Consider the following 23,580-nt stretch of genomic DNA (forward strand, 5'->3'; position numbering starts at 1 on the left):
GGGAAAAAACCCTATAAGTCAGTCCATACCAGTGGAAAACCAGAATTTAATAGAAATATAATGTAGAATTGAAAAAGGAGCCTCAAAGTGACTATGAGGTATGAAGGAGTACAGATGAAATGCTGATTACGTAGCTAAGAAATAAACCAAGCACTATTTGTGCAGCACCAGTCCTAGCCGTCCAGCATGGCTTTCTTAAAGTAACCAGGGCATTCCCTAGTACACTCCGAGCTGCACGTTAATGTCATCTGTAGCTGTACAGTCAACTGACATTAATGTACAGCTTGGAAAGCATACAGCTCTGCACTGTAGAATGAATCACACTGCTTAACACAATTTCCCCTACTAGAATGGCAAACCTTTGTAGCTAGAGAGCTAGAACATAAAAGTCTTGGTTTGAGTCTACATCTGCTTGCTTATCCTCTTTTAAAAGCCACCATTGTAACAAGAATTGAAAATGGATCTAAGAAAATTACATTTATGAATTTAACATTTGTGACTGCAGGGGACAGTTGTGTAGTAAATGTCATCATGTGAAAAGAGGTTGCCAGCGGGGTGTAAAATGTCCCAGCTCTCTTCCCTGACATTTCCCAGCTGAAGTACAGCTTTGCTTCACTAAAATACAGCCACATCCTTCTTGCAGGGTTTTACCAGTGAGAAACTGGCACTGCTTTATGCAGACAACTTCAGCCAAAGTTACTCATTTCTCTTCCATTTGAGCCTTAGGCCTCTGATAGACAAGCTTTGCGGATCTGGCAGCAGTACTTTAAAATGTTGAAATCCCGATGCTGACGTCTTTGCTGGAGGTTTCTTGCCCTGAAGCAAGGACAGGAGGTTCAAATGTGTTCCCAGGCCCAGCCACCCCAGTTCTGGTCTAATGAAAACAAGTTTGCACCAGGACACTAGGCATGTGGATCTAGGATAACTGAGTTGTACAAATTCTCCTATATATCACTTTTGGGAAATATTAATGACCATTAAAGAAGGGACTGGGCATTCAGGAGACTACAGCTGGATCTTAAATGGCCACAGGTGTTTGCCTGAACTCAATGTGAGCCACAGCATTAAGGGAGTATTCCCCTGTCCCTCTGAAGTCTGACACAGTTCATTTGCAAGATTTTCTACCACTTTGGTGGACAAAATGAGAGGCTCCGAGGTACTTTCTGTCAGTGGACAGTCTGGCTAGGACAACACTTCACTCCAGGATAGCTTTTGGCAGCCATTCATGCTACTTCTCAAACCTCAGGTACTTCACAATACAGTGTAAACAGTGTTCTGAATATTAACCAAACCTGTAGAAAGTGCAGCACCTTTGGAAATTTAAGAGACAGCTGTCATCCTACAAAAGGGAGCAATAACATCAAGACATATCCTAGCATGCCAGGTGAACTAGCACACATAAAAAGATAAATAAGAACTTACTGGGTGTTCTGGCTCAGAGCACAAGTCCACCTCACCCAGCATGTTGTCTTCACAGTGGCCAAAAGCAGACACTTAGGGAAGAGTATGAACACAGAGCGAGTATATATATATGTATTTATATTCATATATTTCTCTGGAGTATCTAACCATTTCTTTACTTTCTTTACCTTTTTATCTTTTACCTATCATTCTTTTTATACTTTATAGAAGGCCTGAAGCAGAACTTCAAAATAATTTTTAAAAAGTAAAATCACTGGTCTTAGAATTATTATTTACAAACTACCTCTCTTAAAAGGATTACACGTTCGCAGTACCATTACCATTATTTTCTAGTAGATTAGGTAGTATGGTTCTTCACTAGCATTTAGTTTGCAAATCCTGCTTTTTATTTATGTCATGTTTATTTTGAAAGAATTGGTTTACACTTCCATTCAAAATATATTTCCTTTAAAAATAATGGTCTTTCTAGCTTCTTCTGATTGAGCTGTCGTGTTCATATTCACTCATAGTCCAGTCCGGAACCTCTAACACAGACCTCTTCAAACAGAAGGAAAAGCTACATCTATTTTAGACTTTGCCCATCATGACTTGCCCAAATCTGGTATTTTCCCCACTAATAATTAGATACAGTGGGGTTTTTTTGACTGACTCCCCAGAAGTGCATGTCACATTTGCTTTTCTATTCAGTGACATCCCTAAAAACATGCAGATACAGACATCATAGCAGTAGTGGGGTCCTTGGTATCCAGAACACAAACATCTAGTGCCTGCGATAGAGGAACAACTCTACCATGAGTACACAGAGGTGACATTTAGCAGTCCCAACGGAGAAGTATGGTAATGTACAATCCAGAGTTGATTGAAAAGATTCTTTGATTAGTGCCATTTTTTAAGTTCCAGATCAGGAAATTATATAGGATTCCTGTGATATCAAAGGTTTTTGTTTGTTTGTTTGTTCTTTCTTTTTTTTTCTCTTTTTAATTCTATATACAGTGTGGTTTATTCTTCTGTTGCTTTCAAGATTTGCAATTGGTGATAATTAACAACAGTCACATTTTCAGGAGGGAAGACCCAAGTCATGCATAGTTCTATGACTACAAGCCCAAATTTGGAATATGAATGTACAAGTCACCTTTAGGTGTGTAATTTCTGTAGGCAACTGTGTGATTTGGGAGGTGAGTCATGGCACTTACTCATGCCTTTTTATATACCTGACTCATGCCTCTTCCGTATAATGTAGCCTTGTTTTAGCATGTTGGCTTTAGCAGATATGAAAAACTATTAAAGGGAATACCCTTGTTCTAGAATTTGATTCTACTTTCAGAACATCTTTTCAGAACAATAAAATAACTTAGGTAGTACACTGGTATTATATTTTTGTGTCCACTCAAATGTGGCTCCTCACTCAAAGGACAGATAAAGCAGAACACATTATACAAAATGCTGCGATACAAACACCAGTAAGATAAAAGAACGCCTTGTCTTACTACTGAGCAACTTTTCCAATTAGCCTATTATGTTTGTGTAGATGTAAGTCTGTACTGCATGCTTTTGTGAGGCACAGTTCTGATTTCCTATAAGCAAATTTGAAACTACTGCGTAAGCTATTTCCTCCAGTTATTTTAGCGGTACGTGAGTAGTATATTCCTTTAGCAGACTCAGACAGTGAAGCAGGATTGAGTTATATCTTTTATTTGCACTTATTTTTTCCTTTGACTAATCCAAGATTTGCCATGTAAGTGAGGTAAAACTTCAGGAATAAACTTCTGTTTCAAGCCTGTGTTTAGTTCTCCTATGCAGTGTGTTCTTTGGTCACTATTTTCACTATAAACTTGAAGTATTTTGAGATTAAGCTGAAAAAATGAACGTGCTACATGTATGTTATCTGTGCAATGCTTAGAAATGAAAAACAATTATCTCTTGTGAAATTAAGCTTTATGTAAATCTTTGTTATGGCCATATTTACTCTGTGCTTATTAACATTTTATTTTATTCTTAACATCAAAACGTTGTACGTGTTAGCAATGAAATGTCAGTTCCAAAGGGAGTTCTGACATTGAGATTGGCGGCATGGCTGAAGTAGCGATACTCTCTGTCACTGACATTTCATTCCTGCCATGAATTGTAACGATAGCTTCATCAGACAAGGCAGATGCACATTAAGCACAAGCAGTGTGATCTGCTGTGCCAAATTCATCCTAGATCTTAAGCCATTGACTTGACTGGAGTTGCATGTAAGAGAAGCTTAGCTCTCTAGGCTTTGAGCACTAAAATAGGTAAATGTTTTCATTTGGCAGCCAGGAAGAAGTAATACTAATCGATCCTATATGGCTTCAGAGTCTCTAAAAATCTGTGATTAGTTGCAGTCCCTCTCCTTAAACAAAGAAGCACTAAAATGCACCTTTTAAGCTTTGTATGCCTGTGTTAAAGAATGTTTTCATGGAAACCTTATGACATGCAGCCTGTTTTTAGAACATCAAATCCTCATGACACTTCCAGGATAGCTGTGTATGCCAAACTATGCAATGTGATTCATAAGTAAAATTAACCTAGGAGTGATGTGCCAAACAGTTTGGAAAAATGTAGGCACCTCTGAACTTGAGGGAATAAGGAGCACTCTGCTCACAAAGGGGAGTGAATGTCATTACTCTTACAGACACAGAGCTGTAGAGGGAAGCAGGAGAAGGAGGTCATCAAAACCTTTAACACTTTGGAAATATACTACACACTTCTCTTAAATGCTTATTTCTAACCTGCAGTATAGTCAGAATAAAGTAATCAATCAGTAACTGCAGTAATGCTCTTTAATTGTGAGCTAATGTTTCAGCTAGCTAGAGATCCACATACTAGAATATCAGTCTTTATTCATCTCTTCTATGTCACTGCATTCAGCTGATGATACTGAAAATGGGTAACATTTCATGGAAACTTCTTTCTGTTTAGGTAGGCTTAACGAGCTTCCTATAACACTTGTTACATTAAGGCTGAGATATCTTTACAAGCAGTTGGACAGGTCTATCTGTATTTAGCCAAGCACGATTTAGCTTTCCATATACTAATATTTCACATCAGTTCCCAGTTTCTTCTCTTGCTCCACCATCCAGTTTTCTGTTCTTCAGCGAGCCCTCATATAGGCCAGATAGTTAAGTTACCTAGCAAGCCTGTAAATTATACTGCTTTATCATTGCCAATGATATTTTGACCCTGATCCATCATGAATGTCATTTATACAATTTTTTACATCATCAATTTTGTTTTGTACTGTCTTGTTTTCAAACATGATATCTGTCCATCATATTTTCCAGTCCTTTCCACTCCTGTGAACAGCTTCTTTCTAAGTCTCCTGCCTCTAACTTCTCTCTTATAATCCCCATTACATCAGTTTAACCATCTGATTGTTCCTAGAGTTAACTGAGAAACTACATTACACAGCTTGTTGAATTTTGTTCTTGTTTCACAATGCTCTCGGTTCCCACCATACCACTTCTATATTGTAAGTGTATATATTGTAAGCATCGTAAGTGACGTGGGCTTCCTTTCTGTCCATTTTCCATTTTAAGTCCAAGGACACAGGCAAACCTGCATTTGCTGATGTGTGTCCAAAGGATGCTTGTTCTCTGAGCTTGGTCATACAGCTGAGTTGAAGGAACAAGCAATCATGCCTTAAAGCCCATCAGCATTAAACATTCTTTCATCAGTTGCCACACTGGCAGTTTGTCCTTTCCGGGAACTATTGATTTTTGTATCTCTCTTGCTTGTCTGTTAGAATTCTTCTCTCCTTGCCCAGCTCCACAGATAGTGAACTAACCATGAAGCTCAGAAGACTGTTATACTCAAAGCAAGACGGTTGCCAGTTCTGAGCCCAGTCCTGGACACGGTTCCACAGCTATGGCCAGCAAGATGCTTCCTTCACTATTTTGGAGGCTTTGCACAGCGGATCAAAGACAAGCACTATTTTTAGTGAAAAAAATCTGCATTCTCTTGGTCCTCTTGGTTAATGGAACACAGATCGCAAAGTACATTATATTTTCTGTTTTCCTTGTGATATAACAGTGACTAAATATGCCATGATCACTGGAAGCATGTGAATAGTTATCAATCAGACAAGTGAAATTTTTTTGCACACTTTCTTGATGTGTGCAAACACTAAACATTGGTGACATTGAAAGAATCTTGGATGAACAGCACAAAAGTTTTGTTAACAATCAGTTATGATCAGGAAACTTCAAGCAGCTAATATTTCTAGCTTTCTCCTTAATAAAGCACATACACACGCACACATGCACACACAAATACCAGGGGAGAGATAGTTCAAACTTATCCCCTTGTGATTTATTTGTTAGTTTAAAGCTAAGCCTGATCTTTTTCTTGAGCTTGAGTGCTTGGGACTGATTTTCCCCATGGGACTTCTTTCTGCCGATGTTGAAATAGAAATTTCAATGGAAAAGCTTAAGTTGTGTTGGAATAAAAATAGACCCAAGTTACAAAGACCATCATCCAATTCTGTGGAATCAAGCAGTTCCTGCATTGAGTGGCATCCTGGCCATCCCTGGATCCTTCATGGGATGAATCATTGCTCCTGAGTTCTCCAATTTGCCCTTGCAAGGCTTTGGTGACTTTAGTAGTGTCAGCTTCTAATTCATATAGGTTTAAATGCCTCAACTTAGATGGTGCGAACACCTTGTCAGTTTTATGTATGTGTCAGTGGGATGGGCGTGATGTGCTGTTATAAGGATGGTGTTGTGGCCTTCTGGGGAAATACATAAAATTAACATTGTGCACTGGAGTATATGTCTGTGAACACACAATTCATTATTCACCTTTTCTGAATGCGAAGAAGGCCAGATCGAGTTTGTGTACAGGTCTATATACATAAGAGAAGATTATTTCAGTTGTTTTCTTTGTATTATAATCTATGAATGATGAGAGGGGAAAAAAAAAAAAAAGATTTCTCATGTCCAGGGATCCTACTGACATTTTTTATGTTATATCAAAAAGATTTATCAAGGCAGTTGCCTGGAGAAATAAGTCTCAAAGTCTTTATAGGCAAGAGGAGTCTTCAGATAGCGTTGTGTATATCTGGGGGTTGATGATATTTCCTGTCATGGACAAGAGACCCTGCATGGCACCACGGGGCAAGGTCTTGTTTGGGGCTGAGAACCTACATGTTACTACTGAAGGCATTAGTGGGGCAAAATGGTCTGGTAGTCATGGCTCAGGGATCCTATGAATGGGGTAACTTCTTGTCTTCCTGACAAGGCTGTTCATAACAAGAAAATTCATTTGTAGATCCTTGTTCCTATGTGCTTAATAATGTGTTGTAAAAGCTTCTTCCTTCTGGAAAATTAGCAGCTGGTGTGCCGGAAATCCAAGGGAATGGAAAACAAAGATTCTTTACCGCAAAGATCTTTGGAGCTTCTCTCTTTGGACGTTGAGATAGTTTTCATTTGATGATTGTGCTTATTAGTTCAGTGGGAAAGATAATAAAAGGTGTTGACTGCAGTAGAAGTGATAGTAGTGCTGTACCCAGCATTGCCTAAGTATATAAGGAAGACAATTGGCAAAAGGGGACCATCTGTGAAGCTCAGAGTCCTTTAATTAGATGCCGAAGATGCAGTTATTTTCAATATTTAGGAAAGCAACACAGATTTCTAAAATGCCTATAAGAGGGTAGGCAACCATCTAGTCTAAGGGTATGTCTTTATGATACTGGAGATATTAGGATGCAAATTTGTATAGTACATCTCTAAAAGATGGATAGAATTTTCCCTTCTATTGGAGTTGTACAGTCTCAGCAAAGGAAATATAGTTCTACGACTGTAATTCAGAAGTAAATTTGGCTAATGAGGTCTGCATCAACAAATTTAGATTTAGAAACACTGATGAAATCTAAGAATTTTCAAGATAAGTTTAAAAGTTACAAAAATCTGTTTCTCATTCTACTGATGTCTTTGACAAATAAAGTGTAGCTTTTTCACATTATTTTCCTCTCCAGTCATCTTTGCAAATGCTACTTATTTAAGTTTCAGTCATTGTCAGAATCTGAATTAGAACTGAGCTGCTCCTAGTTATTTGTGTAATAACTTAAATGAATTGTTTCCTCTCTGTCAATGTGTTTTGGTTTATAGGAACCTATGTTCACGCACCTCAAACACCTTCAGACATCAGCCTGAGGTCTCACAGCCATTGGTGTTCATGTATGCATGGTTTTGGTTCATAAGAACCCAGATGTTCACTCATCTCAAATATGTTCAGGCATCAGCTTAAGATCTCACAGCCACCGGTATTTTTGGCTGGTTTACACAATCGGTCTTGATTTCCATAAAGATAACTAACATTTCTCACTACAGAGTTAGCACTTTTTTTAAATTATGGAAGTTCAGTACTTAAAAACAGTTCTCTAAAATTCAAATAAAATAATATGTCCCAAAATATGTTGTCTTAAAATATAAGCAACCTTTTGTATAACTTAAAGAAAGCAATTTTTTTTTCCCAATAAATTTTACTAACCAAGATCAAGGGACTTCTGCTGCAGATTACTGAAACATACATATCAAAATATCTGGAAAGAGTAAGTCATACACTTACACTTACAGCAATACAAAATGGCAAGTGCAGAATACGTTTACCTGACTTCAGGTGCTGGGATTCCTACCACAATGCAGTCCAATTGCACTTTGGTTCCTTCAGGAACTTCCCTGCTCTTCAGTTTTTGAGTAAAGCGTGGTGGTTGTCCAATAGGTTCATCAGAATATACAGATGCAGATTCTGACTCTGGTTTTAGCTCTGTGCTCGTTAACTGATTGATAGATTCCAAGTTTGACGCCTGTTGATCATCTGTTTGTTCAAATGTTTTCTCTGCTTTGTTTTCCAAGTCTTGGGGTATGGGAATGGAAAGCCTTTCTCTGTTGTCTGATGTGCTACATAGGCTAGAGCTGCCTTTTTGAGCAGGCTTGTTCTTAGAATCAATTTTGCTCCTGTAGTTTTTGCATGTTCGGGGTCTTATCCTTTCAGAGTTGTGAGCTTTGAAAAGTGATGAGAGCTCCTCTATAAAATCTGCCGCCTTGTTTAGGAATTCTTTTTTTGATTCTGATTCAGAAAGGAGGTGTTTCTTTAGATCTTGAGAGCTCCCTTTGGAGCTCTTTGTATTTCTGACATGGTCCTGACAAAAATTGGAGTGCGGGCCATTGTCTGATGTTTTCAGAGCTGCAGACTGGGCCATTTGTTTGTGTTTTCCTGTGTTTTTCAGTTGATCTGGGGGACGTTGTGACTGTGCCTGAAGCTCATCCTGTTTAGTTTCCAGTGGATTCTGATCAATAGCTTGTCTCGCCAGGTTTACACTTTGATCTAGCTCTTCTTGGCTCAAAAAGGCAGAGAGATCTGGAAGGTCATCTTGGACAGCTACTTCATCTGAATCACCAGAAGCATTGCCATAATGGAAATTGTGAGAAGCTGGTTCTGATCTGCTTCTTTCACTCCTCCCTTGATGTTTAGTTTCAGCTAAATAACTTTCTCTCAGAAGTTGAGATATTGAAGTTGAGGATTCTAAACTGTCGTCTTGCATGCTGCCAACAAAAAGGACAAATAGGACCACACCTTATCGATAGCAAAAACTTTGATGGCACACAATTACAGGCTTCTGAAAAGCAGAACAGCACATTTTCAAAATTCATCTGTGTGCTGAAGATTAACTTGTAAGTCTGGCCTTGTTTTAAAGGCCTGCTTCTGTCCATGCTGCCAGATACTATTGCCTTTACCCCTTTATCCATCTTTTATTACTTTCGACTGTTAGTGGCCTTACATAGCTAAAACAACTGCAATGTGGTAATTTATACTTTGTTCCAGGCAAAACTTCAACTATAGAGCTATTAACTGAGTTTCAATGTCAAATCTTTGTCATGGTTGCTGTGTGTTTCTTAGCTAAGAAACATCATCGTCAGATACATTTAATGCTGGGTATTTCAAGGACTGAAAGTTGTAAGAGAATAACAGTACTTTTAAATTAAGTAAAGACACTGAAGTAGAAGTAAATCAGCCCTCAAAAGCATTTGAGGGATGACAGGAGGAAGGAGAAGTGGAGAGGACAAAAATATTCTATAATGACAATTTTTCATATCAAGTTCTTAAAGACATTGCATTATAGGAAGCAATAATGGTGCTAAATGTTCTATACCTTCTTAAATTAAGCATTATTTCTAATAAGCTATTTCAAGTAATTAGAGAATTAAGTCCTTATTTGATACAAACATCATTTGTACTTCAGGCTTTTCAAAACCATTCTCTTAGGTCATCCTGATTCTGAAAATAATGTACCACAGATGAGAAGACAGTATCAGAAAGCCCATACTTAACCTGCCTGCCTGATAAGCAGAGCTTAAGTATCCCTTTTGATATTTAAGTACTTCTGCATAATATTCTCCCTTTTATTTAACAAGAGCCATTATGAATGCAGAGTGATTCAAGCATCCTATTAACACACTCATCTTAAGGTGGCTTAAATATGAAGATACATAAGATAAATTCTCTTCACAACCTTACAGAGACCCGATACCTCACAGATACTGGAACAAGTCTGTGACTGTTTGCTGGATCTGCCTCTGAGAATATGCATTGCACAGGATCGCTCTCCTACTTCATTTATGGCCTGGCAAGTCTCGTGGTGATGGTTTCAAATATTGCTACCCAAAGGTGTCTGATCTGTCACACTGCAGGTTCTGTTCCTGTCGTGGCATCAGACGAAGGAACATGCATGCCCTCACCTCAGCCGTTTCCATTCATAGCCTTATGAGACAGCTTAAGGTGCCAGAGAAAGAGAGGAAAAGTAGAAAAGATATCTCTGCTATGAAGGGCTTTCTGCTCTGCTGGTGGGACAGTTGTCCCTGGAAAAGGGCTGGTAAGAAGTAAACGGACGGTAATGTCTCATACTGCTGCAGTATTTCGTCCTGGAATGTGAGTGACAGCCCTTCTTCCTTATTTCTGAAAAAAAAAGCTTCAATTTAAACTCTTTATATTCTTCTTCAATGAATGAACAGAAAGCCATCATATTCTGATGTGCATTTTGAAACTTTAATCTGTCTGCCTGAGGCACAATTTGTTATACTGAAATTATTTTCTTTGCATAAATATTTGGCATTTTAGATTTATAATTTTGTTTTATTTTGGTAATATGAAACAAGCAAAGTCAGTAAGACAGAAAAGGCACCCAACCAAAATATTGATAAGTTTGTGTCTGTACAAAAAATTACAAAATAGCATATAAATTATATGCTTCCAAGTATCCAATCTAGTCCCAGGGTCTAGAGCCAGGGTCTGCAAAGCTATTTGAACACTTGGTGTCCAAATATGTGCTGTGGTGCGTAAGGGAACATTGGTTTGGGAAGCCCACATGAGATAATGTTGTAAGCTGTTTCATGACTGGACAGAGTATGTAACTTAACCTCTTAAGAGAACAAAGAGGTCTCCGTGAGTTCCCGCTCTATGGATACAACTTCTGCTTACTCAGCTTTTACCTCTTAAACAGCTGTGCAACCTTACTCAAGCTGAGCATGTTTAAGGGGTTATATTATCTTGTTTATGTGCTGATAGCGTACTATGTGCTGTAAAGGTCACAGTGAAAGCTACAGTTTCAACTCGGGAGAGCTGAAATACATTCTAACATTAGGAGTTTACAGGAGACAAACCTCACCCATGAATGAACTGCAGACCTAGAACATGGCAGTAACATAGGGCAAGTTTGCTTTAGACCTCCTCCCATGTGCCGCCTTGTATTTACTTAAAAACAGAAGGGAAGAAGCCGAGCCATAGCCAGCCCTTTTCTCTGCAGCATGCAGCTAGCTTAGCCTGCAAAAAGAGAGCTGTGAGGCTTTTAGTGGGAAGTCAGACAAGGCACAGTCTCTCAGAATATATGCAGAGGGATGTCACTCCATGCTAACCTCCCCACATGTGGCTATGGCTCAATTAGAACATCCAGCTGTATGTGTCCTTGTGTAGCTTTAGATGCTACAGCAGAAAGCTGTATTTTACATGATTGTAGAGGTATATTTTACATGGTTGCAAAATTTATCTTGCTACATTCCTTGGCCACTCTTTCTGAAATGTTTCAGAATGGCACATCTTCATTTCATCTCAGTGTCTGGGAAGGTCATCAAAGCTGAAAAAAGACGAGGCAGTTCTTTAGAGAACACTGGGCCCTCTACAGAGGAAATGCAAGTAAGGAAATAATACTGTGTCATCCAAACTTGCTGAAGTCAAACGAAGTTAAAGAGCTGCAATAATTTTGTTGAGAGGCATATGTGAAAATTGTCTGGCTGTGACTGTTCAGGGTTTCATTTTTCTCTGTTGTAAAGCTATTGCTTGATTTTCTCATGTAAGCGCTGCATCTATTTGAACAGAGGTTGTTAATCACAGTGCAGCTTTCCTGCAAGTAACCACAGTTAAGCAACAGTTTGTTCAGAATGGTTATTTGAGACTTTGTTCTGGGTCTTCCATATCTTCTATGCATGTTTTAAACGAAACATTGAAACATGAAATAAATAATTTATGCTAATGTGAGAAATAATTTCTGTTAATTCCCTTAATATGAGGAGAAACTCTCAAAGAAGATACGTTTTGATTAGCAAAATAGTTTTATAATTGCAAAAAGCTATAATGAAGAAGCCACTGTCTGATAGCAGAAGGAGGAAAATTACACGGAAATTACTGCAACATAACAAAACCAGGGGTGCCTCTACCTGGTGAAAATATAAAATGGTAGAGGAAACTTATGTAGTCAAATCAAAGCTTCCGTGTACTGATGGTTCATTTTGGCTGGCTGTAATGCAGTTGTATAAAGCATCATCTATTTGGATGACCAGGCCAAACAGCGTAGCCATACATAGAGGAGCAAAACCCGTTTGTCTGTCACAGTCCTGAGTGAACATGTAGGAAGCAAATGGACAAATCACTGTCTCTGCCCCTCTGAGGGCAGCTGAGCAGGTCTGAACAGGAGAAAACAAACAGTTCCCCAGCAAAGGAGCTGGAACAATGTCCTTCCTTCTGCACATCGGAACAGAAGAAGTAGAAGGGAGCAGAGTGCTCCTTCTGGCCTTGGGAAGCAAGATATGGATAAGAATGAATCTGATACCAAATTCTTAATCCTTGGGGAGCCGTCACTTTTCTTTAGAGCTCACCTGGGGTCAGAATATATCTCACTCTTCTCTATTTTCAGCCTGTATAGAAGATAACTTTTTATTCTGTTTTTAGTAAGGAAGAAGTTGGGTACTAGTCAAATGTAGCACTTTGAGGCAGTGCTTGGCTACTGAAGTTTTAAAATGTTTTGAATTATGTGATATTTCTAATTAAATGGAAAATGTTGAGTTTCAGTAAATGTTGCTGTGAGGTACCAGACAATCCAGTTACAATTAATTTTGCCTTGCTTATACAAGGAGAGATGTCCAGGGTTTTGTTTGTTTGTTTGTTTGTTTCTACAAAGAGTTATACTCTCCAATGACTACAGAGAGCTGATGATTGAGGGAAGCACTGGGTAGGCTGAGCTATTCAGATGTCACAGTCAGGGGACAACAGCTTTTGTTCAAATGAGACCAAGCGTGCAACCTGATAGGGTGTCTGGGCTAGATAGCAATAAGGCTGTATGCAGTACATTATCTAAAATATCTGTTAAACCATCTTTCTAGCAAGCAAAAAGTTATCACCAGAAGAATAACTATGCTATCACAGGGTTATTGACAATTAATAATAATTTAACCTTTCAGTAACCAACATTGGAATCTAAGCTCCAAAATTAAGATCTGGTCTTGAATTCAGTCTTCCTCTTTGCCTGACTTTCGGAATTGCTTAAGCTGAGATGTGACCTTGGCCTTGATATGCCTTGAACCTCCCCTTTAATTTTTTCTGATGGGGATTTTGGAAAAGAACTGTCTCAGTGGCTGCACAAAATCCACCCCACAGGCCGCCAGTGTGCAGCGGCACAGAGCGCTGGCACTGAGTGGCAGTGCATGGCGCTCTGCTGCCGGAACGTGGAGCTGGCAAAATGTGTGGAGTAATGGCAGATACCTCTGTTGAGCAGATAACTGTTCAGTAAGCAGTAAGAAGGACAAAGTCTAGTAAAAACACAGTAGACGGTAATCTGTGGTGTCAATGAAAGCACCAATAAGTTTGCAGACCGGAAAAAATCTGTCTCATAATTAACCAGTATGAAGGGGAGGAATTGTAATGCTTTTTACACATAATAGCCTGAAGCTGGTGTTATTTAGGATTGAAAATGAAATGCCTGAGTCCAGCAGTTCTCTGCTCTCGACTGGTTTGTTACCTCCAGCACCAAACAAAGGCATTGACAGCAACATTTTTTGATTTCCTGGGACACTAACAGCAGTGACCTTGGGCACCTATTATCTTGGGAGGCATCAAAGAATGTCATGAACAAAACTGACTGCATGAACTTCTTCAGTCTACTAATTCAGTTTCCACTAGCCAACTAATTGCACAAGCTTTCTGAGTTTCCAAGAGCCTGTATTTATGGCAATTTTATTAGCCAAATGATCCTTAGGATAAAACATTCACAGAGGTAGAATTAGCTGCTATGGTTTGTTTTGGCAGTAGCTTGACCTGAAAATCCTTACATGGAAGGCAGGAAAACTGCTGTGCAGGAATCTTGTGCAGTGCGACACTGAACCCTTTAATTTCCTCATGTTTGAGGCTTGTTAGATTCATTGCTGAGCCATCACTGAAAGAATCAGAGTTTTTCCTAAGGAAAGAGCAGTAGTGGAATCTCTGTAAAGCGGAAGGGAATCCCAGATATTTATCTGGGTGCAGATCCTCTGTTGTGTTTGGTGAGAGGCAGCTTTGAATGCTCTGTATCATAATAAAGAGTTTATCTGCAAGTAGCAGATTTAATGCAAAGAGCATTTGAACATATTTTTTTTGGCCTCCAGTTGTAGTTATAAATGAGTAATTTTAGTCAGTACACGTTGTTTTCAGGCTACCATTACTTTAACTGAGAGACTGCTTGTGTTTGAAACCCCAGTGTTGGAAAAGCTAGCAAACTGCTGCTTCTTTCTCTGCATAGTGGCACCTTTGTGGCCTTTACACAGCAAAGCTCTGCCCAGCGCCTCTGTTTGGAAAACAGAAAGTTTAGCAGATATTAGAGGCTATATCCTTTTCCGATTAATTTAATTGCACATAAATTGCATTTACTCATACACTGTTGAACACAAACAGTTATACAGGTGTTTCAGCTGTATGATTACAGCTCTGAAAAACAAGCTAAGAGATGACACAAGTGGTCTGTCTTGCAGACATTTAACGATCACAATCACATTCTTATGTGCTTGCAGGAATTCTCACTTAGCAGTTGCCATTGTCACGGCTTTCGTTACCGCCTGTTGACAAGCTGTAGCTGCTGCAAGACAGACTTTGAGGCTCCAGACATAGGAAAGGTTGGGCTGGAGCAGAGGACCAAGGTTAGTGGTCCTGTGTGTGTTTGCAGATGTGAGCATAAGACATTTTTAATATTTGTATTTAGAAAGCTATGTACAAGAAGGTGGTTTACTTTTCCGTTTCAGACACATTAGTAGCATTGAAGTCCACTGCTTGTAATGAATCAAGAAAGTCAGATAATTAAACTCCCATTTTCAAGTAATGTAATTAAATAATGGAAAATAGGGAGCCTCCAAGCCGAGGACTGTAACAACTTCTGACGGAAACAAAATATCTGTAAGAACAAGTAAGCTAAAGTTTATGTCCACGTTTAGGAAACATCCTACATCTTTAGATATACCTTTCATTATAATCTTTTAAATGTTCTGAGTATCTGTTGCATTTTCTTCCATCTGTATTCCGTTTTAAAAAGTCCAGACCTTAAAACTCTGACTTGATTGCAAGTCTAAAAGAGGCTGGTAGGTTTTTCTTGCTCACTGTTGCATAATTTTGTAAATAGTGAAAAGACTGGTGATGCTGGTGTTTTAAGTATCTTCACATACTGCTGCTCTTCGCTTTAATGTAACTGTCTGCACTTGAAGGGATTTTTAAATTTCTGTTAAAATCAATGTGTGGCTACTACTGCTTCTGTTCAGAAAAATAAATAGAAAATTCTGCAGATAAAACCTCTTAACAGTCCAGCTCCTGCCCTTGTGTACATTACAGGATCGATCTGGAGCAAGTTCACTGAAACTGCCCAGGATTTATTTGAAATAGCTGTGAACAGAATTACTAACTCCCACCTCACAGCCTATTTGTAAATGCCACACAGTCACATTTTTTAAGTTGTTTTCAGGTAAAATGTGAAGTTTTTCTTTACTGACTTGAATCTTAAACCTTGAAAAATGTTACCTATGTACAGTTTTCTAAAAGGAAGGGGAAAAGAGAAAGGAAGGGAAAAAAGGGAAGGAGAAGGGAAGAAAAAAGGAAAAAACAGGTAAATATCAAACATCCAATATTTAGAATTTTGTGGAACTTTCTTTATTTTTAACAAATCTTTAATGGCTTGGGAGTTGAACAATGCCTCATCTTTTGAATACTTGTGATAGTGGATTGGGGCCTTAACTGGTAAAACTAATAAATTAATTTTAAACTGAAATTGCTATCTGGATTTTCATCAGAAAGGGAATATAGAATTGAGTTATCTATATACAGTTATATGTAATCTATATTTAGTTTAAAATATTATACCGGAGTAATAAAAAAATTGAATTTACAAATATATAATTTGATGTGAATATTTTATGAACAGTAGGTTAATAATATCAAAGTACAAGCAAGTAAATTGAAGCTGGAAATATTTAAGAGTCTAGATTTCCGTAGCAGAGGATCTATCTAGACGGCTTTTTGTCGTGATATTGGTCTCCTCTGCATTCTTCATTACCACTGTATTTCGCCCCTGATCTCTCTTCCCTTTCCTGCTGACAGCAAAATTGCAGAGCCCACAAAAGAAAAAAGCTGGAATTCATAATCTCAGGAATGGGACAGGTTAACTCCTCTCTCCAACAAGTCATTCTGCAGGAGATACTGAAGAGGCCTGTGTGCATGTGGAGTCGTGCCCTGGTCTGTGACCTCCATGTTACAGTAGCAGCATAAATACTCAACTCTTCTTTAAGGAAAAAGCACAGTCAAAGCTCTTTAATTTTTTGAACATTTTCTTCATACTATCATAAAATGAAACAACCTTTTTTATGTTACTCTGATCACAAAACAGTCTTTATTTTTTTCAAAATTAATACTGTCCCTTAGTAGTTCTCAAAATGAGAACTGAGACCTTATATTACTAGTGTCTCAAATTTTCTTTGCCTCCTCAGTGCATCTCCTTGAACTTCAAGTTAAACAATGTCTTGAAGAAACTCCATATAAAGTGAAATAAATTTAATCCGATTTTTAAATAAGAAGTTCGAAAAGGAAAGCAGGTGATAGCTGTCTCTGAGGCCCGCCTGGGATGCTCCTCCATCCTCCTCTCCCACCGACCTGTGAGGGCTGCGCCTCACATGTCAGGGCAAGCTCTCAGTGTAGAACTTCAAGTGCTCATAATGTAGGACAAGTTTCAAGTTTTTATTTATTCGGTAATTAATGTATGCAGTCCAGTTTCCTTCAAGGATTGCCTATATGAGTTTTTCTATGAAAGACCCAAAAAGATACAGCAGAGTCCACAATTTGGTGTTGAGCGTACATACAAAAATCCTCAATGGAAAATAAAACTAATAGGCAACAATATTCATTTATCCTGGTCCAAACACAGGCACACCACTCTGCAAACCTTTCATGGCTAAAACTGCAGATCCACTTTCAAGGCCCATGACCCAAATTATTTAAATTAGATCACTTCTATTATTCCTGCTAGCAGTATGTGTGAGCAGTGCAGAAATCCATAAAGGCATGCAGTTGAGAACTGCTTTAAAGTTTTAGGTTGGGACAAAAGCTACAGCTCAGCTCTCAGTGTTAAAAATGATTTATGTGTTGCAGGGGCTCGGTCTATACTGACAAATTACAACACTGCATAAGGCACTGTAATGACAATTTGCACAGCTTAAAACACTGAGCAAATGTCTCCATTTTACCTGTGTAGGTAAGTGGCATTTATGTCAAGGGGATTGTGCACGTGTATCTGAAGGCCGGACAACGGAGTGCTTGTGTAGCCAGACTGAACAAGCACAAACTGGACAAAGAAAAGCCCTGAAAAGCAGGGATATGCAAACCAGATGGTATTTGCACATCCTTTTTGTCTGGTAATTTCAAAACTATGGGCTGTTTTGATTTTAAAATGAGATTCAGTTTTCATACCATTAGTGGTTCCTAGTGATAAAGCGAACTGAAGCCCTAAATGAGACACAAAAAAAATCTGTCTTGCATTTTTTCCCCAAAAAGTTTTTCAGTTGTGCCTTTCTTTTTTCACGCTCTTACTGTATCTGTTTCTTTTTATCTGCTGTTATGTCTTCGTTATGCTTTTTCATCAGTCTTCCCTAAGAACATTGCAACATAAACCCCTTTACATTTAAATAATCTTTTCAAACTATGATGTTTAAATGATATTTATATTAGGCAGAATTAATTTGCCTATCCCCATAGAATATTACTGTTTATGAAAACAAATACTAAACCAAGTAACTTTTAAACTGAAAAGTAAAGAGTTGTTATTTGGTTTGTTTTTTGTTTTTGGTTTTTTTTCCAGTGATTTAGATTACAATTTGGATTGCATTGTCCAGTTGTTCTTATGGTATTATGGAAATTTTTAACAAACCATTTTAATGTTGTATTTATGTGCAAATATACCTAGACTGCTAATTCTTAGCAGCTGTAGATAAGAAACTTTCCTTCTGTACCGCAGCCAGTCCTGCCATAAAATCCCTGAAGAATGCATAGGAAGAGCAAACCAGCACCGAGCACACAGTTCCCCTTTGTCTTTGATAGTCTATCATGTACAAAACCTAGCTAACTCCTGAATTGACAAGAAATGATTTCTGATACGGGAATATCATTCTGCCAGGCTACAGGAACTAACACTCTTCCTATTGCTGCTTAATTTTATTCGCTGTTTCTTAAAAAAAAAAAATAGAAAAAAGTAAGAAATATCCTGACCTTAGGAACCTTCAGGAGGTGCAGGAGAGGGAGAACAGTGTTGAAGTTAATGAAATTGTTCCATTAACACGTGTGGATTTTGTTTCCACTCTTAAACTCTAGAGTGTCCTCACAAATGTAAACCTCATGACCAAAACAAAACTACTGATAAAGTACTCGATGTCTTTAGGGTTATTTGTATAATGTTCTAGTGACATAAACTTAAGAGCTGCTCTGTTCTCTTGTCAATTGTTGACATGTTATTTTGTAAAACTTAAGATGGGCTTCTGATTACTGCTTAATGTTGCAATATATTGGGCCAAACATTTGCTACTGACAGTCAAATACTTCTCTGAGACAGAGAAAGAGAGCAAGGGAGATAGTGAGAGCTCATGGGGGAGAGCTATGCCCTTCTAGCAGGACTGTTTCTGCAGCTGTTGTGTACATTAATCCAGAGAGCAGATCTCCCAGCACTAAATATAGCCAGGGGGTCATTTTACATGACTAAATAAATAAATAAATAAATAGAAAGTATTTAACTATGGGGTCACATTTAAATTAGGTTTGATTTTTGTTTCAGAAGGAAATCCAAATTATGACATCTTGGTTTACAGATGAATGCCAGAATGTAAATAGTTCAGAATACGGAGGGAAAAGCGGGAAGAAGAATTCGGTCCCAGCAAGGAACTTTTCAGGTCATTACAATCTTCTGTTGACTCTTTGGAGGAGTCAGACTGGCTCTGAGAGAATTTGAGAGCCCCACCAAAGCTATTCAAGCCCTTTATAATGCTGCAGAGCATTGTTTCTCTTTCACTACAATGCACATGCCTCAGTATAATTCAAGTCAGTCAGTTTAAAAATGATTTGTTCCCTGTATGTCTTATCAGCAATAATTAGCATTCAAATATACATGCTCATCAAACCCTTCAGCACCCTATGCTGCAAAATCAAAATGCAGACCGATCTAAAGTTGAAGGATTACCTTTTTAAATTCCTCCAGATGTTGCTGCCCAACCCTGGCCGTTAGTAGCGATGACAATTATCCAGAAGTGTGAGATTAAAGTTAAGGAAGCGAGGGAATTCTTCGAGTCCTCGGGAACAGAAACAGCTAGGAGTCCATACAGTGAAGGAAGTTAACCTTCGTTATTCTGAGGATGGCTGTAAGAAGCTGGACAACCTGTCACCACCGGAGCAATAGCATTTGTCAGTTTGCAGGTCCCAAGTTATTTTGAGCAGCGTAAACCATGTGCCCGCGGAGCATTCCACCTCATTGGACAGGGAATCCGCTGCTCTGGCAGCACCTATGGGCACCCCATGCCTGCTCCTTGCGCGTGAAACGGCCCCTATAGATGCTTATGCGGGTTTTGCTGATTCATCCGAGGGGCGCTGTCGTGGCATTGTGTTACTCTTCTCAGCCGGTTTAGACTTCAGCCTCTTAAAATTACCGGTTATTGCTATTGTCTTGATGTTTTGGTCAGAACTCGAAGATTATCATCACAGGGAATCCCATCAGCTGGTAACAGTTTAAGTTTTGCAGCTCCAAAGGCAAACTCAGCAAATTGTGTGTTTTAATAGTAAAATATTCCTAACTTCTTTGAAGTGTTTGATTTAATAAACATCAATGCAGAAATCCTCAAGGATGGCCTGTAACTACATATCCTCAAAAAGCTAGAACTTCTAAACTCATTATATACTGTTGGGAGAAAAGTAATTAAAAGAGGCAGGTGAAACTTAGCTATAAATAAAACTGAGATAGAAACGTAGGTGGAATAGTTTCAATATATTTTATGTAGTACACAGAGAAACCCTGTTACTAAATAGACTTTCATTTTGTAAAACTGAGCTACTGGTTAAAACTTTGAGTGTCTAAAACCTACCACATCAATTGGAAAATGTAGAGACTAAATTTTCTTTTCTACTCATCCTGTACACCAGCAAGAGCAAATAATCTGCAATTCTAAACAGTTCAGCTTACCAAAAATGGTGCTTGATTGTTGATACTTTATTAAAAGTGCTCATCACAATTCTGGTTTTAAAAGATTACTAAAATGTTATGCATTTATCATGAGGAATTGATATATAGTCCTTTCCACAGCTAATGGTGTAATTAGCTGGCTTTTTGACCTTCTACAGGTTCTCTCAAAATGTAATTGAGTGAGTGCCTTTGCTAGAAAAGGGGTTCTCCTGTGGGATGTAGCTCTTCAAAAAGATGTTCTATGAGGCATGACAGTATGAAAAATGAGGAGTAAAGGCAATTATTTTGTGAAAAATTTCCTGATGCACTGGAGGTAGTTTTCTTTTGTTTCTCTCTCTCTTTTTGTAAACTATCATTTCCAGAATAGCTTGTGAGCATAAGTTTGTGGAGTGGTTTCTTCAGTGATATGGAAATGTTATACAGTGAAGTCAGCCCTTCTTTTGGGGAAAGGTTAGGCATTTTATGGGTTGGGTGATGCTTCATGTAACTTTATCCCTGGAATAGAGATCTAATGTATTCTTTATAGTATCTGTAACAGGAGATGTGAGCCATACAGTGCTGACAGGAACTGCGTGTTGATACTGTACCATGCGCTACTGTGGCTTGGACATTACAGGAGCTGTAGATCTGTAAGCTACAAAGTCTGAAGCCTGAAAATGAAGTCTGTTGTGTCTGATAAAATAACTGTAAATCTATGTGGACTTCTGCTGAAATGCATTAGAAAATGTGCATGGAGTCTTGCTGAGCTGTGAACTGCTGCTTGTCCATGATATGCAAAAATTAAGCAATCTGAAGTGACTATTCAATCTGATCTGAACAAATATGCAAAAACTTTCCACTTTAAGAGAGAGTTTTATATAAGATGCTAGAATTGCAAAATCATTGAATAATCTGTGCAACAGATGAGCTAAGGGTCATGCAGAAAGAACAGCACTGAGAAATGACAAAAGTTATGAGCCTTTACTGTGGTAAACAGACTGACCACTGTAACAGCAGGTGGTACAAGGACAAAACTTCCAGGAACCACAAGAAGTTAGAGCATACACAGTAAACGTGCCAGGTCTTGCAGAGCAGTTGTCTTGATAGAGCAACACCAGAGAATGTCAGATTCACTAGTTCGCAAATAATAGCATTGAGTCCATGAAAATACTGGTGTTCCTCTGCCTGCTTTTTTTAGAATATGGTGAATTGAGGCTTTTGATTGCTGAGCATTAAAAAAATACTTCAGGATATCATGACCTTCAGCTTCATGTCCTTTTGTGTTTGCTGGCCAGCAGAAGGCAACATCTGCCCCTCCAGGACAAGGCGTAGTGTCCTAGAATAAATTACGTAAGCACTAATTCTCTCCAGGTCTTGTCTGTCAAAGTCCAAAGTACATGTACAAGCGGAAGGTGTGAGTCTTAAAATGGAACTTTTTACATGCCTGGTTGGCTGTTATTCCACAGTAGGATTATCAGACTGTAATTGTAAATCTTCAGGATTTATCATAAATGGAAACTTCTTGATTTTATAGATATTAGGATGAAATAAATACAATCCTATCAATGGCATGTGCTGAACCATTAATTGAGAAATGAGATGGGTTACAGATTATTTGGTAGAGAACAATTATTAGACATCTGTGTGGACTGCCCAAAATTATATGAGTCTACACTGTCTTTTGGGTTCATCTGAAGGCATCCCTTAATACCCCACATGTTGTCCAGCGTGACAGTAAACCTGTGAATTCAGCTGGAGCTGGAAGAAGCCATCTAGAGTACAGCATTGGGGAGTTTTAGAGCCTTAGAACATAAAAAAGAAAAGGTACCTGAAGATCTGAAGAACTCATCCTGCTCAGAGAAGAAGCAGGGCTTGGCTTACTATCCCAGAGTAACTGAGGCAGATGAGCACTTCTCTGGGATAAAGATTTGCCGTAGTTACAGTGATTTCAAGGTTACAGTTAAGTCCATAGTACATATATGTCACTATCATGTACTGAGCATATAGCATATTTGCTTAATTAGTTTAGAATAAGAAATTCTCCAAGCTACCTCAAGCTCACAATTACACATGTACAAAAGTTTATTTTGGCTTTAGAGGTTAGTGCTGGAAATAGTGCTGACAGCTGCAAGTTGGCAGTAAGCTTTGGGACATATATTACAGGGCATCCTAATTAGTTAGATACTTATCACAGAAGCTAGTGATGAAAACAGCTGGACAAACCTCAAAATTTTATTCTGAGCAGGAATACTGCCTTAGAACAAAAAGCATATAACCGAGTGCTGCTGATGTTCCGTTAGGCTGGAAGCAGAAAGAGGAGGGAGGCAGGACCAGAGGACTGGGAGCCACCTGAGTGGCCACACACAGGGAGTCAGACTGAGCCTCCTGCAGTCCAAGAAAGAAAAAAACCTGCACCATGCTGAACGTTAGCAGTGTGACTCACAGGAAAGGGGACATCAGTTTCACACTGGCAGCTTTGGACTATAGCAATGATGTCTTTTCTTGAAGCATCAGTGACTAGTTGCTGCTTGAGGTATTACATTTAAAGGTCCAGTAATTTGAACAGCAGTGGCAAGTCCTATTTCTCTTTTGTATCATAGACTTTAATGAATTATCTTAAGAGCATTATTCTTTTGGTAAGAAAAGTGTTAACAGCAATTTTCTGGATGTTTCTGGTAAAGCTAGTTCAATAGTGATTTGCAAACCTTGTGTAAGACAATATGAGTTGGATATTTTCTATTCATGTCGTGATGCAGTGCATGTCTTAGCATGACCCTGCCAGGTATTGTGTGATTCTAACTCAGATTCTAATTTTAGAAGTGGAGACATATCAGAAGGATGAAAAAAATGGGAGCTCTTTTCTGTAGAAGGCACAAATAATAATGTTGAAATATTCTTTCAGTGCCTTTTTCTTTTTCACCCAGCCCAAAACAGGCTTTGCCAACAGGGTAGCACTCATGTGAGGATTGCCTGAGTGTTACTACAGAATTTTTCAGTCTTGTTAATTATTTAGATGAAATGTACTGATAATTTTACGGGGCCTGATGCTGTTTGAAATGAAATCAGTGATTGTTCTGTCAGGAGTCAGACTTTTCCAAAAAGTCTGTTATAAGCACAGTGATGAAAGCCATCCATACAGAAACACAATCTCTTGTACTGTCTTCATC

The 23,580-nt window shown here is 38.5% G+C and overlaps 1 protein-coding gene across 8 annotated transcripts in view; it reads right to left on the reverse strand.

The window, feature by feature from the left end:
- Nucleotides 1-23,580, reverse strand: part of MYPN (myopalladin) — a 66,300-nt gene that overhangs the window by 37,725 nt on the left and 4,995 nt on the right. For 6 of the 8 annotated variants that reach the window (XR_014184174.1, XR_014184175.1, XM_082053869.1 and 3 more), the window contains exon 2: nucleotides 8,052-8,987. Coding sequence is in view for 6 of the 8 variants with exons in the window: in XM_082053869.1 (XP_081909995.1) it covers nucleotides 8,052-8,986 (935 nt within the window). In the remaining 2 variants the exon portion in view is untranslated. Of the gene's footprint in view, nucleotides 1-1,422; nucleotides 1,494-8,051; nucleotides 8,988-19,441; nucleotides 19,987-23,580 lie in introns of those variants that run through there. The other 2 variants (XM_082053868.1, XM_082053872.1) reach the window with 2 other exon arrangements.

The sequence above is a fragment of the Streptopelia decaocto genome (genome assembly GCF_964273445.1).
Source record: "Streptopelia decaocto genome assembly, chromosome: 5".
NCBI lineage: Eukaryota > Metazoa > Chordata > Aves > Columbiformes > Columbidae > Streptopelia > Streptopelia decaocto.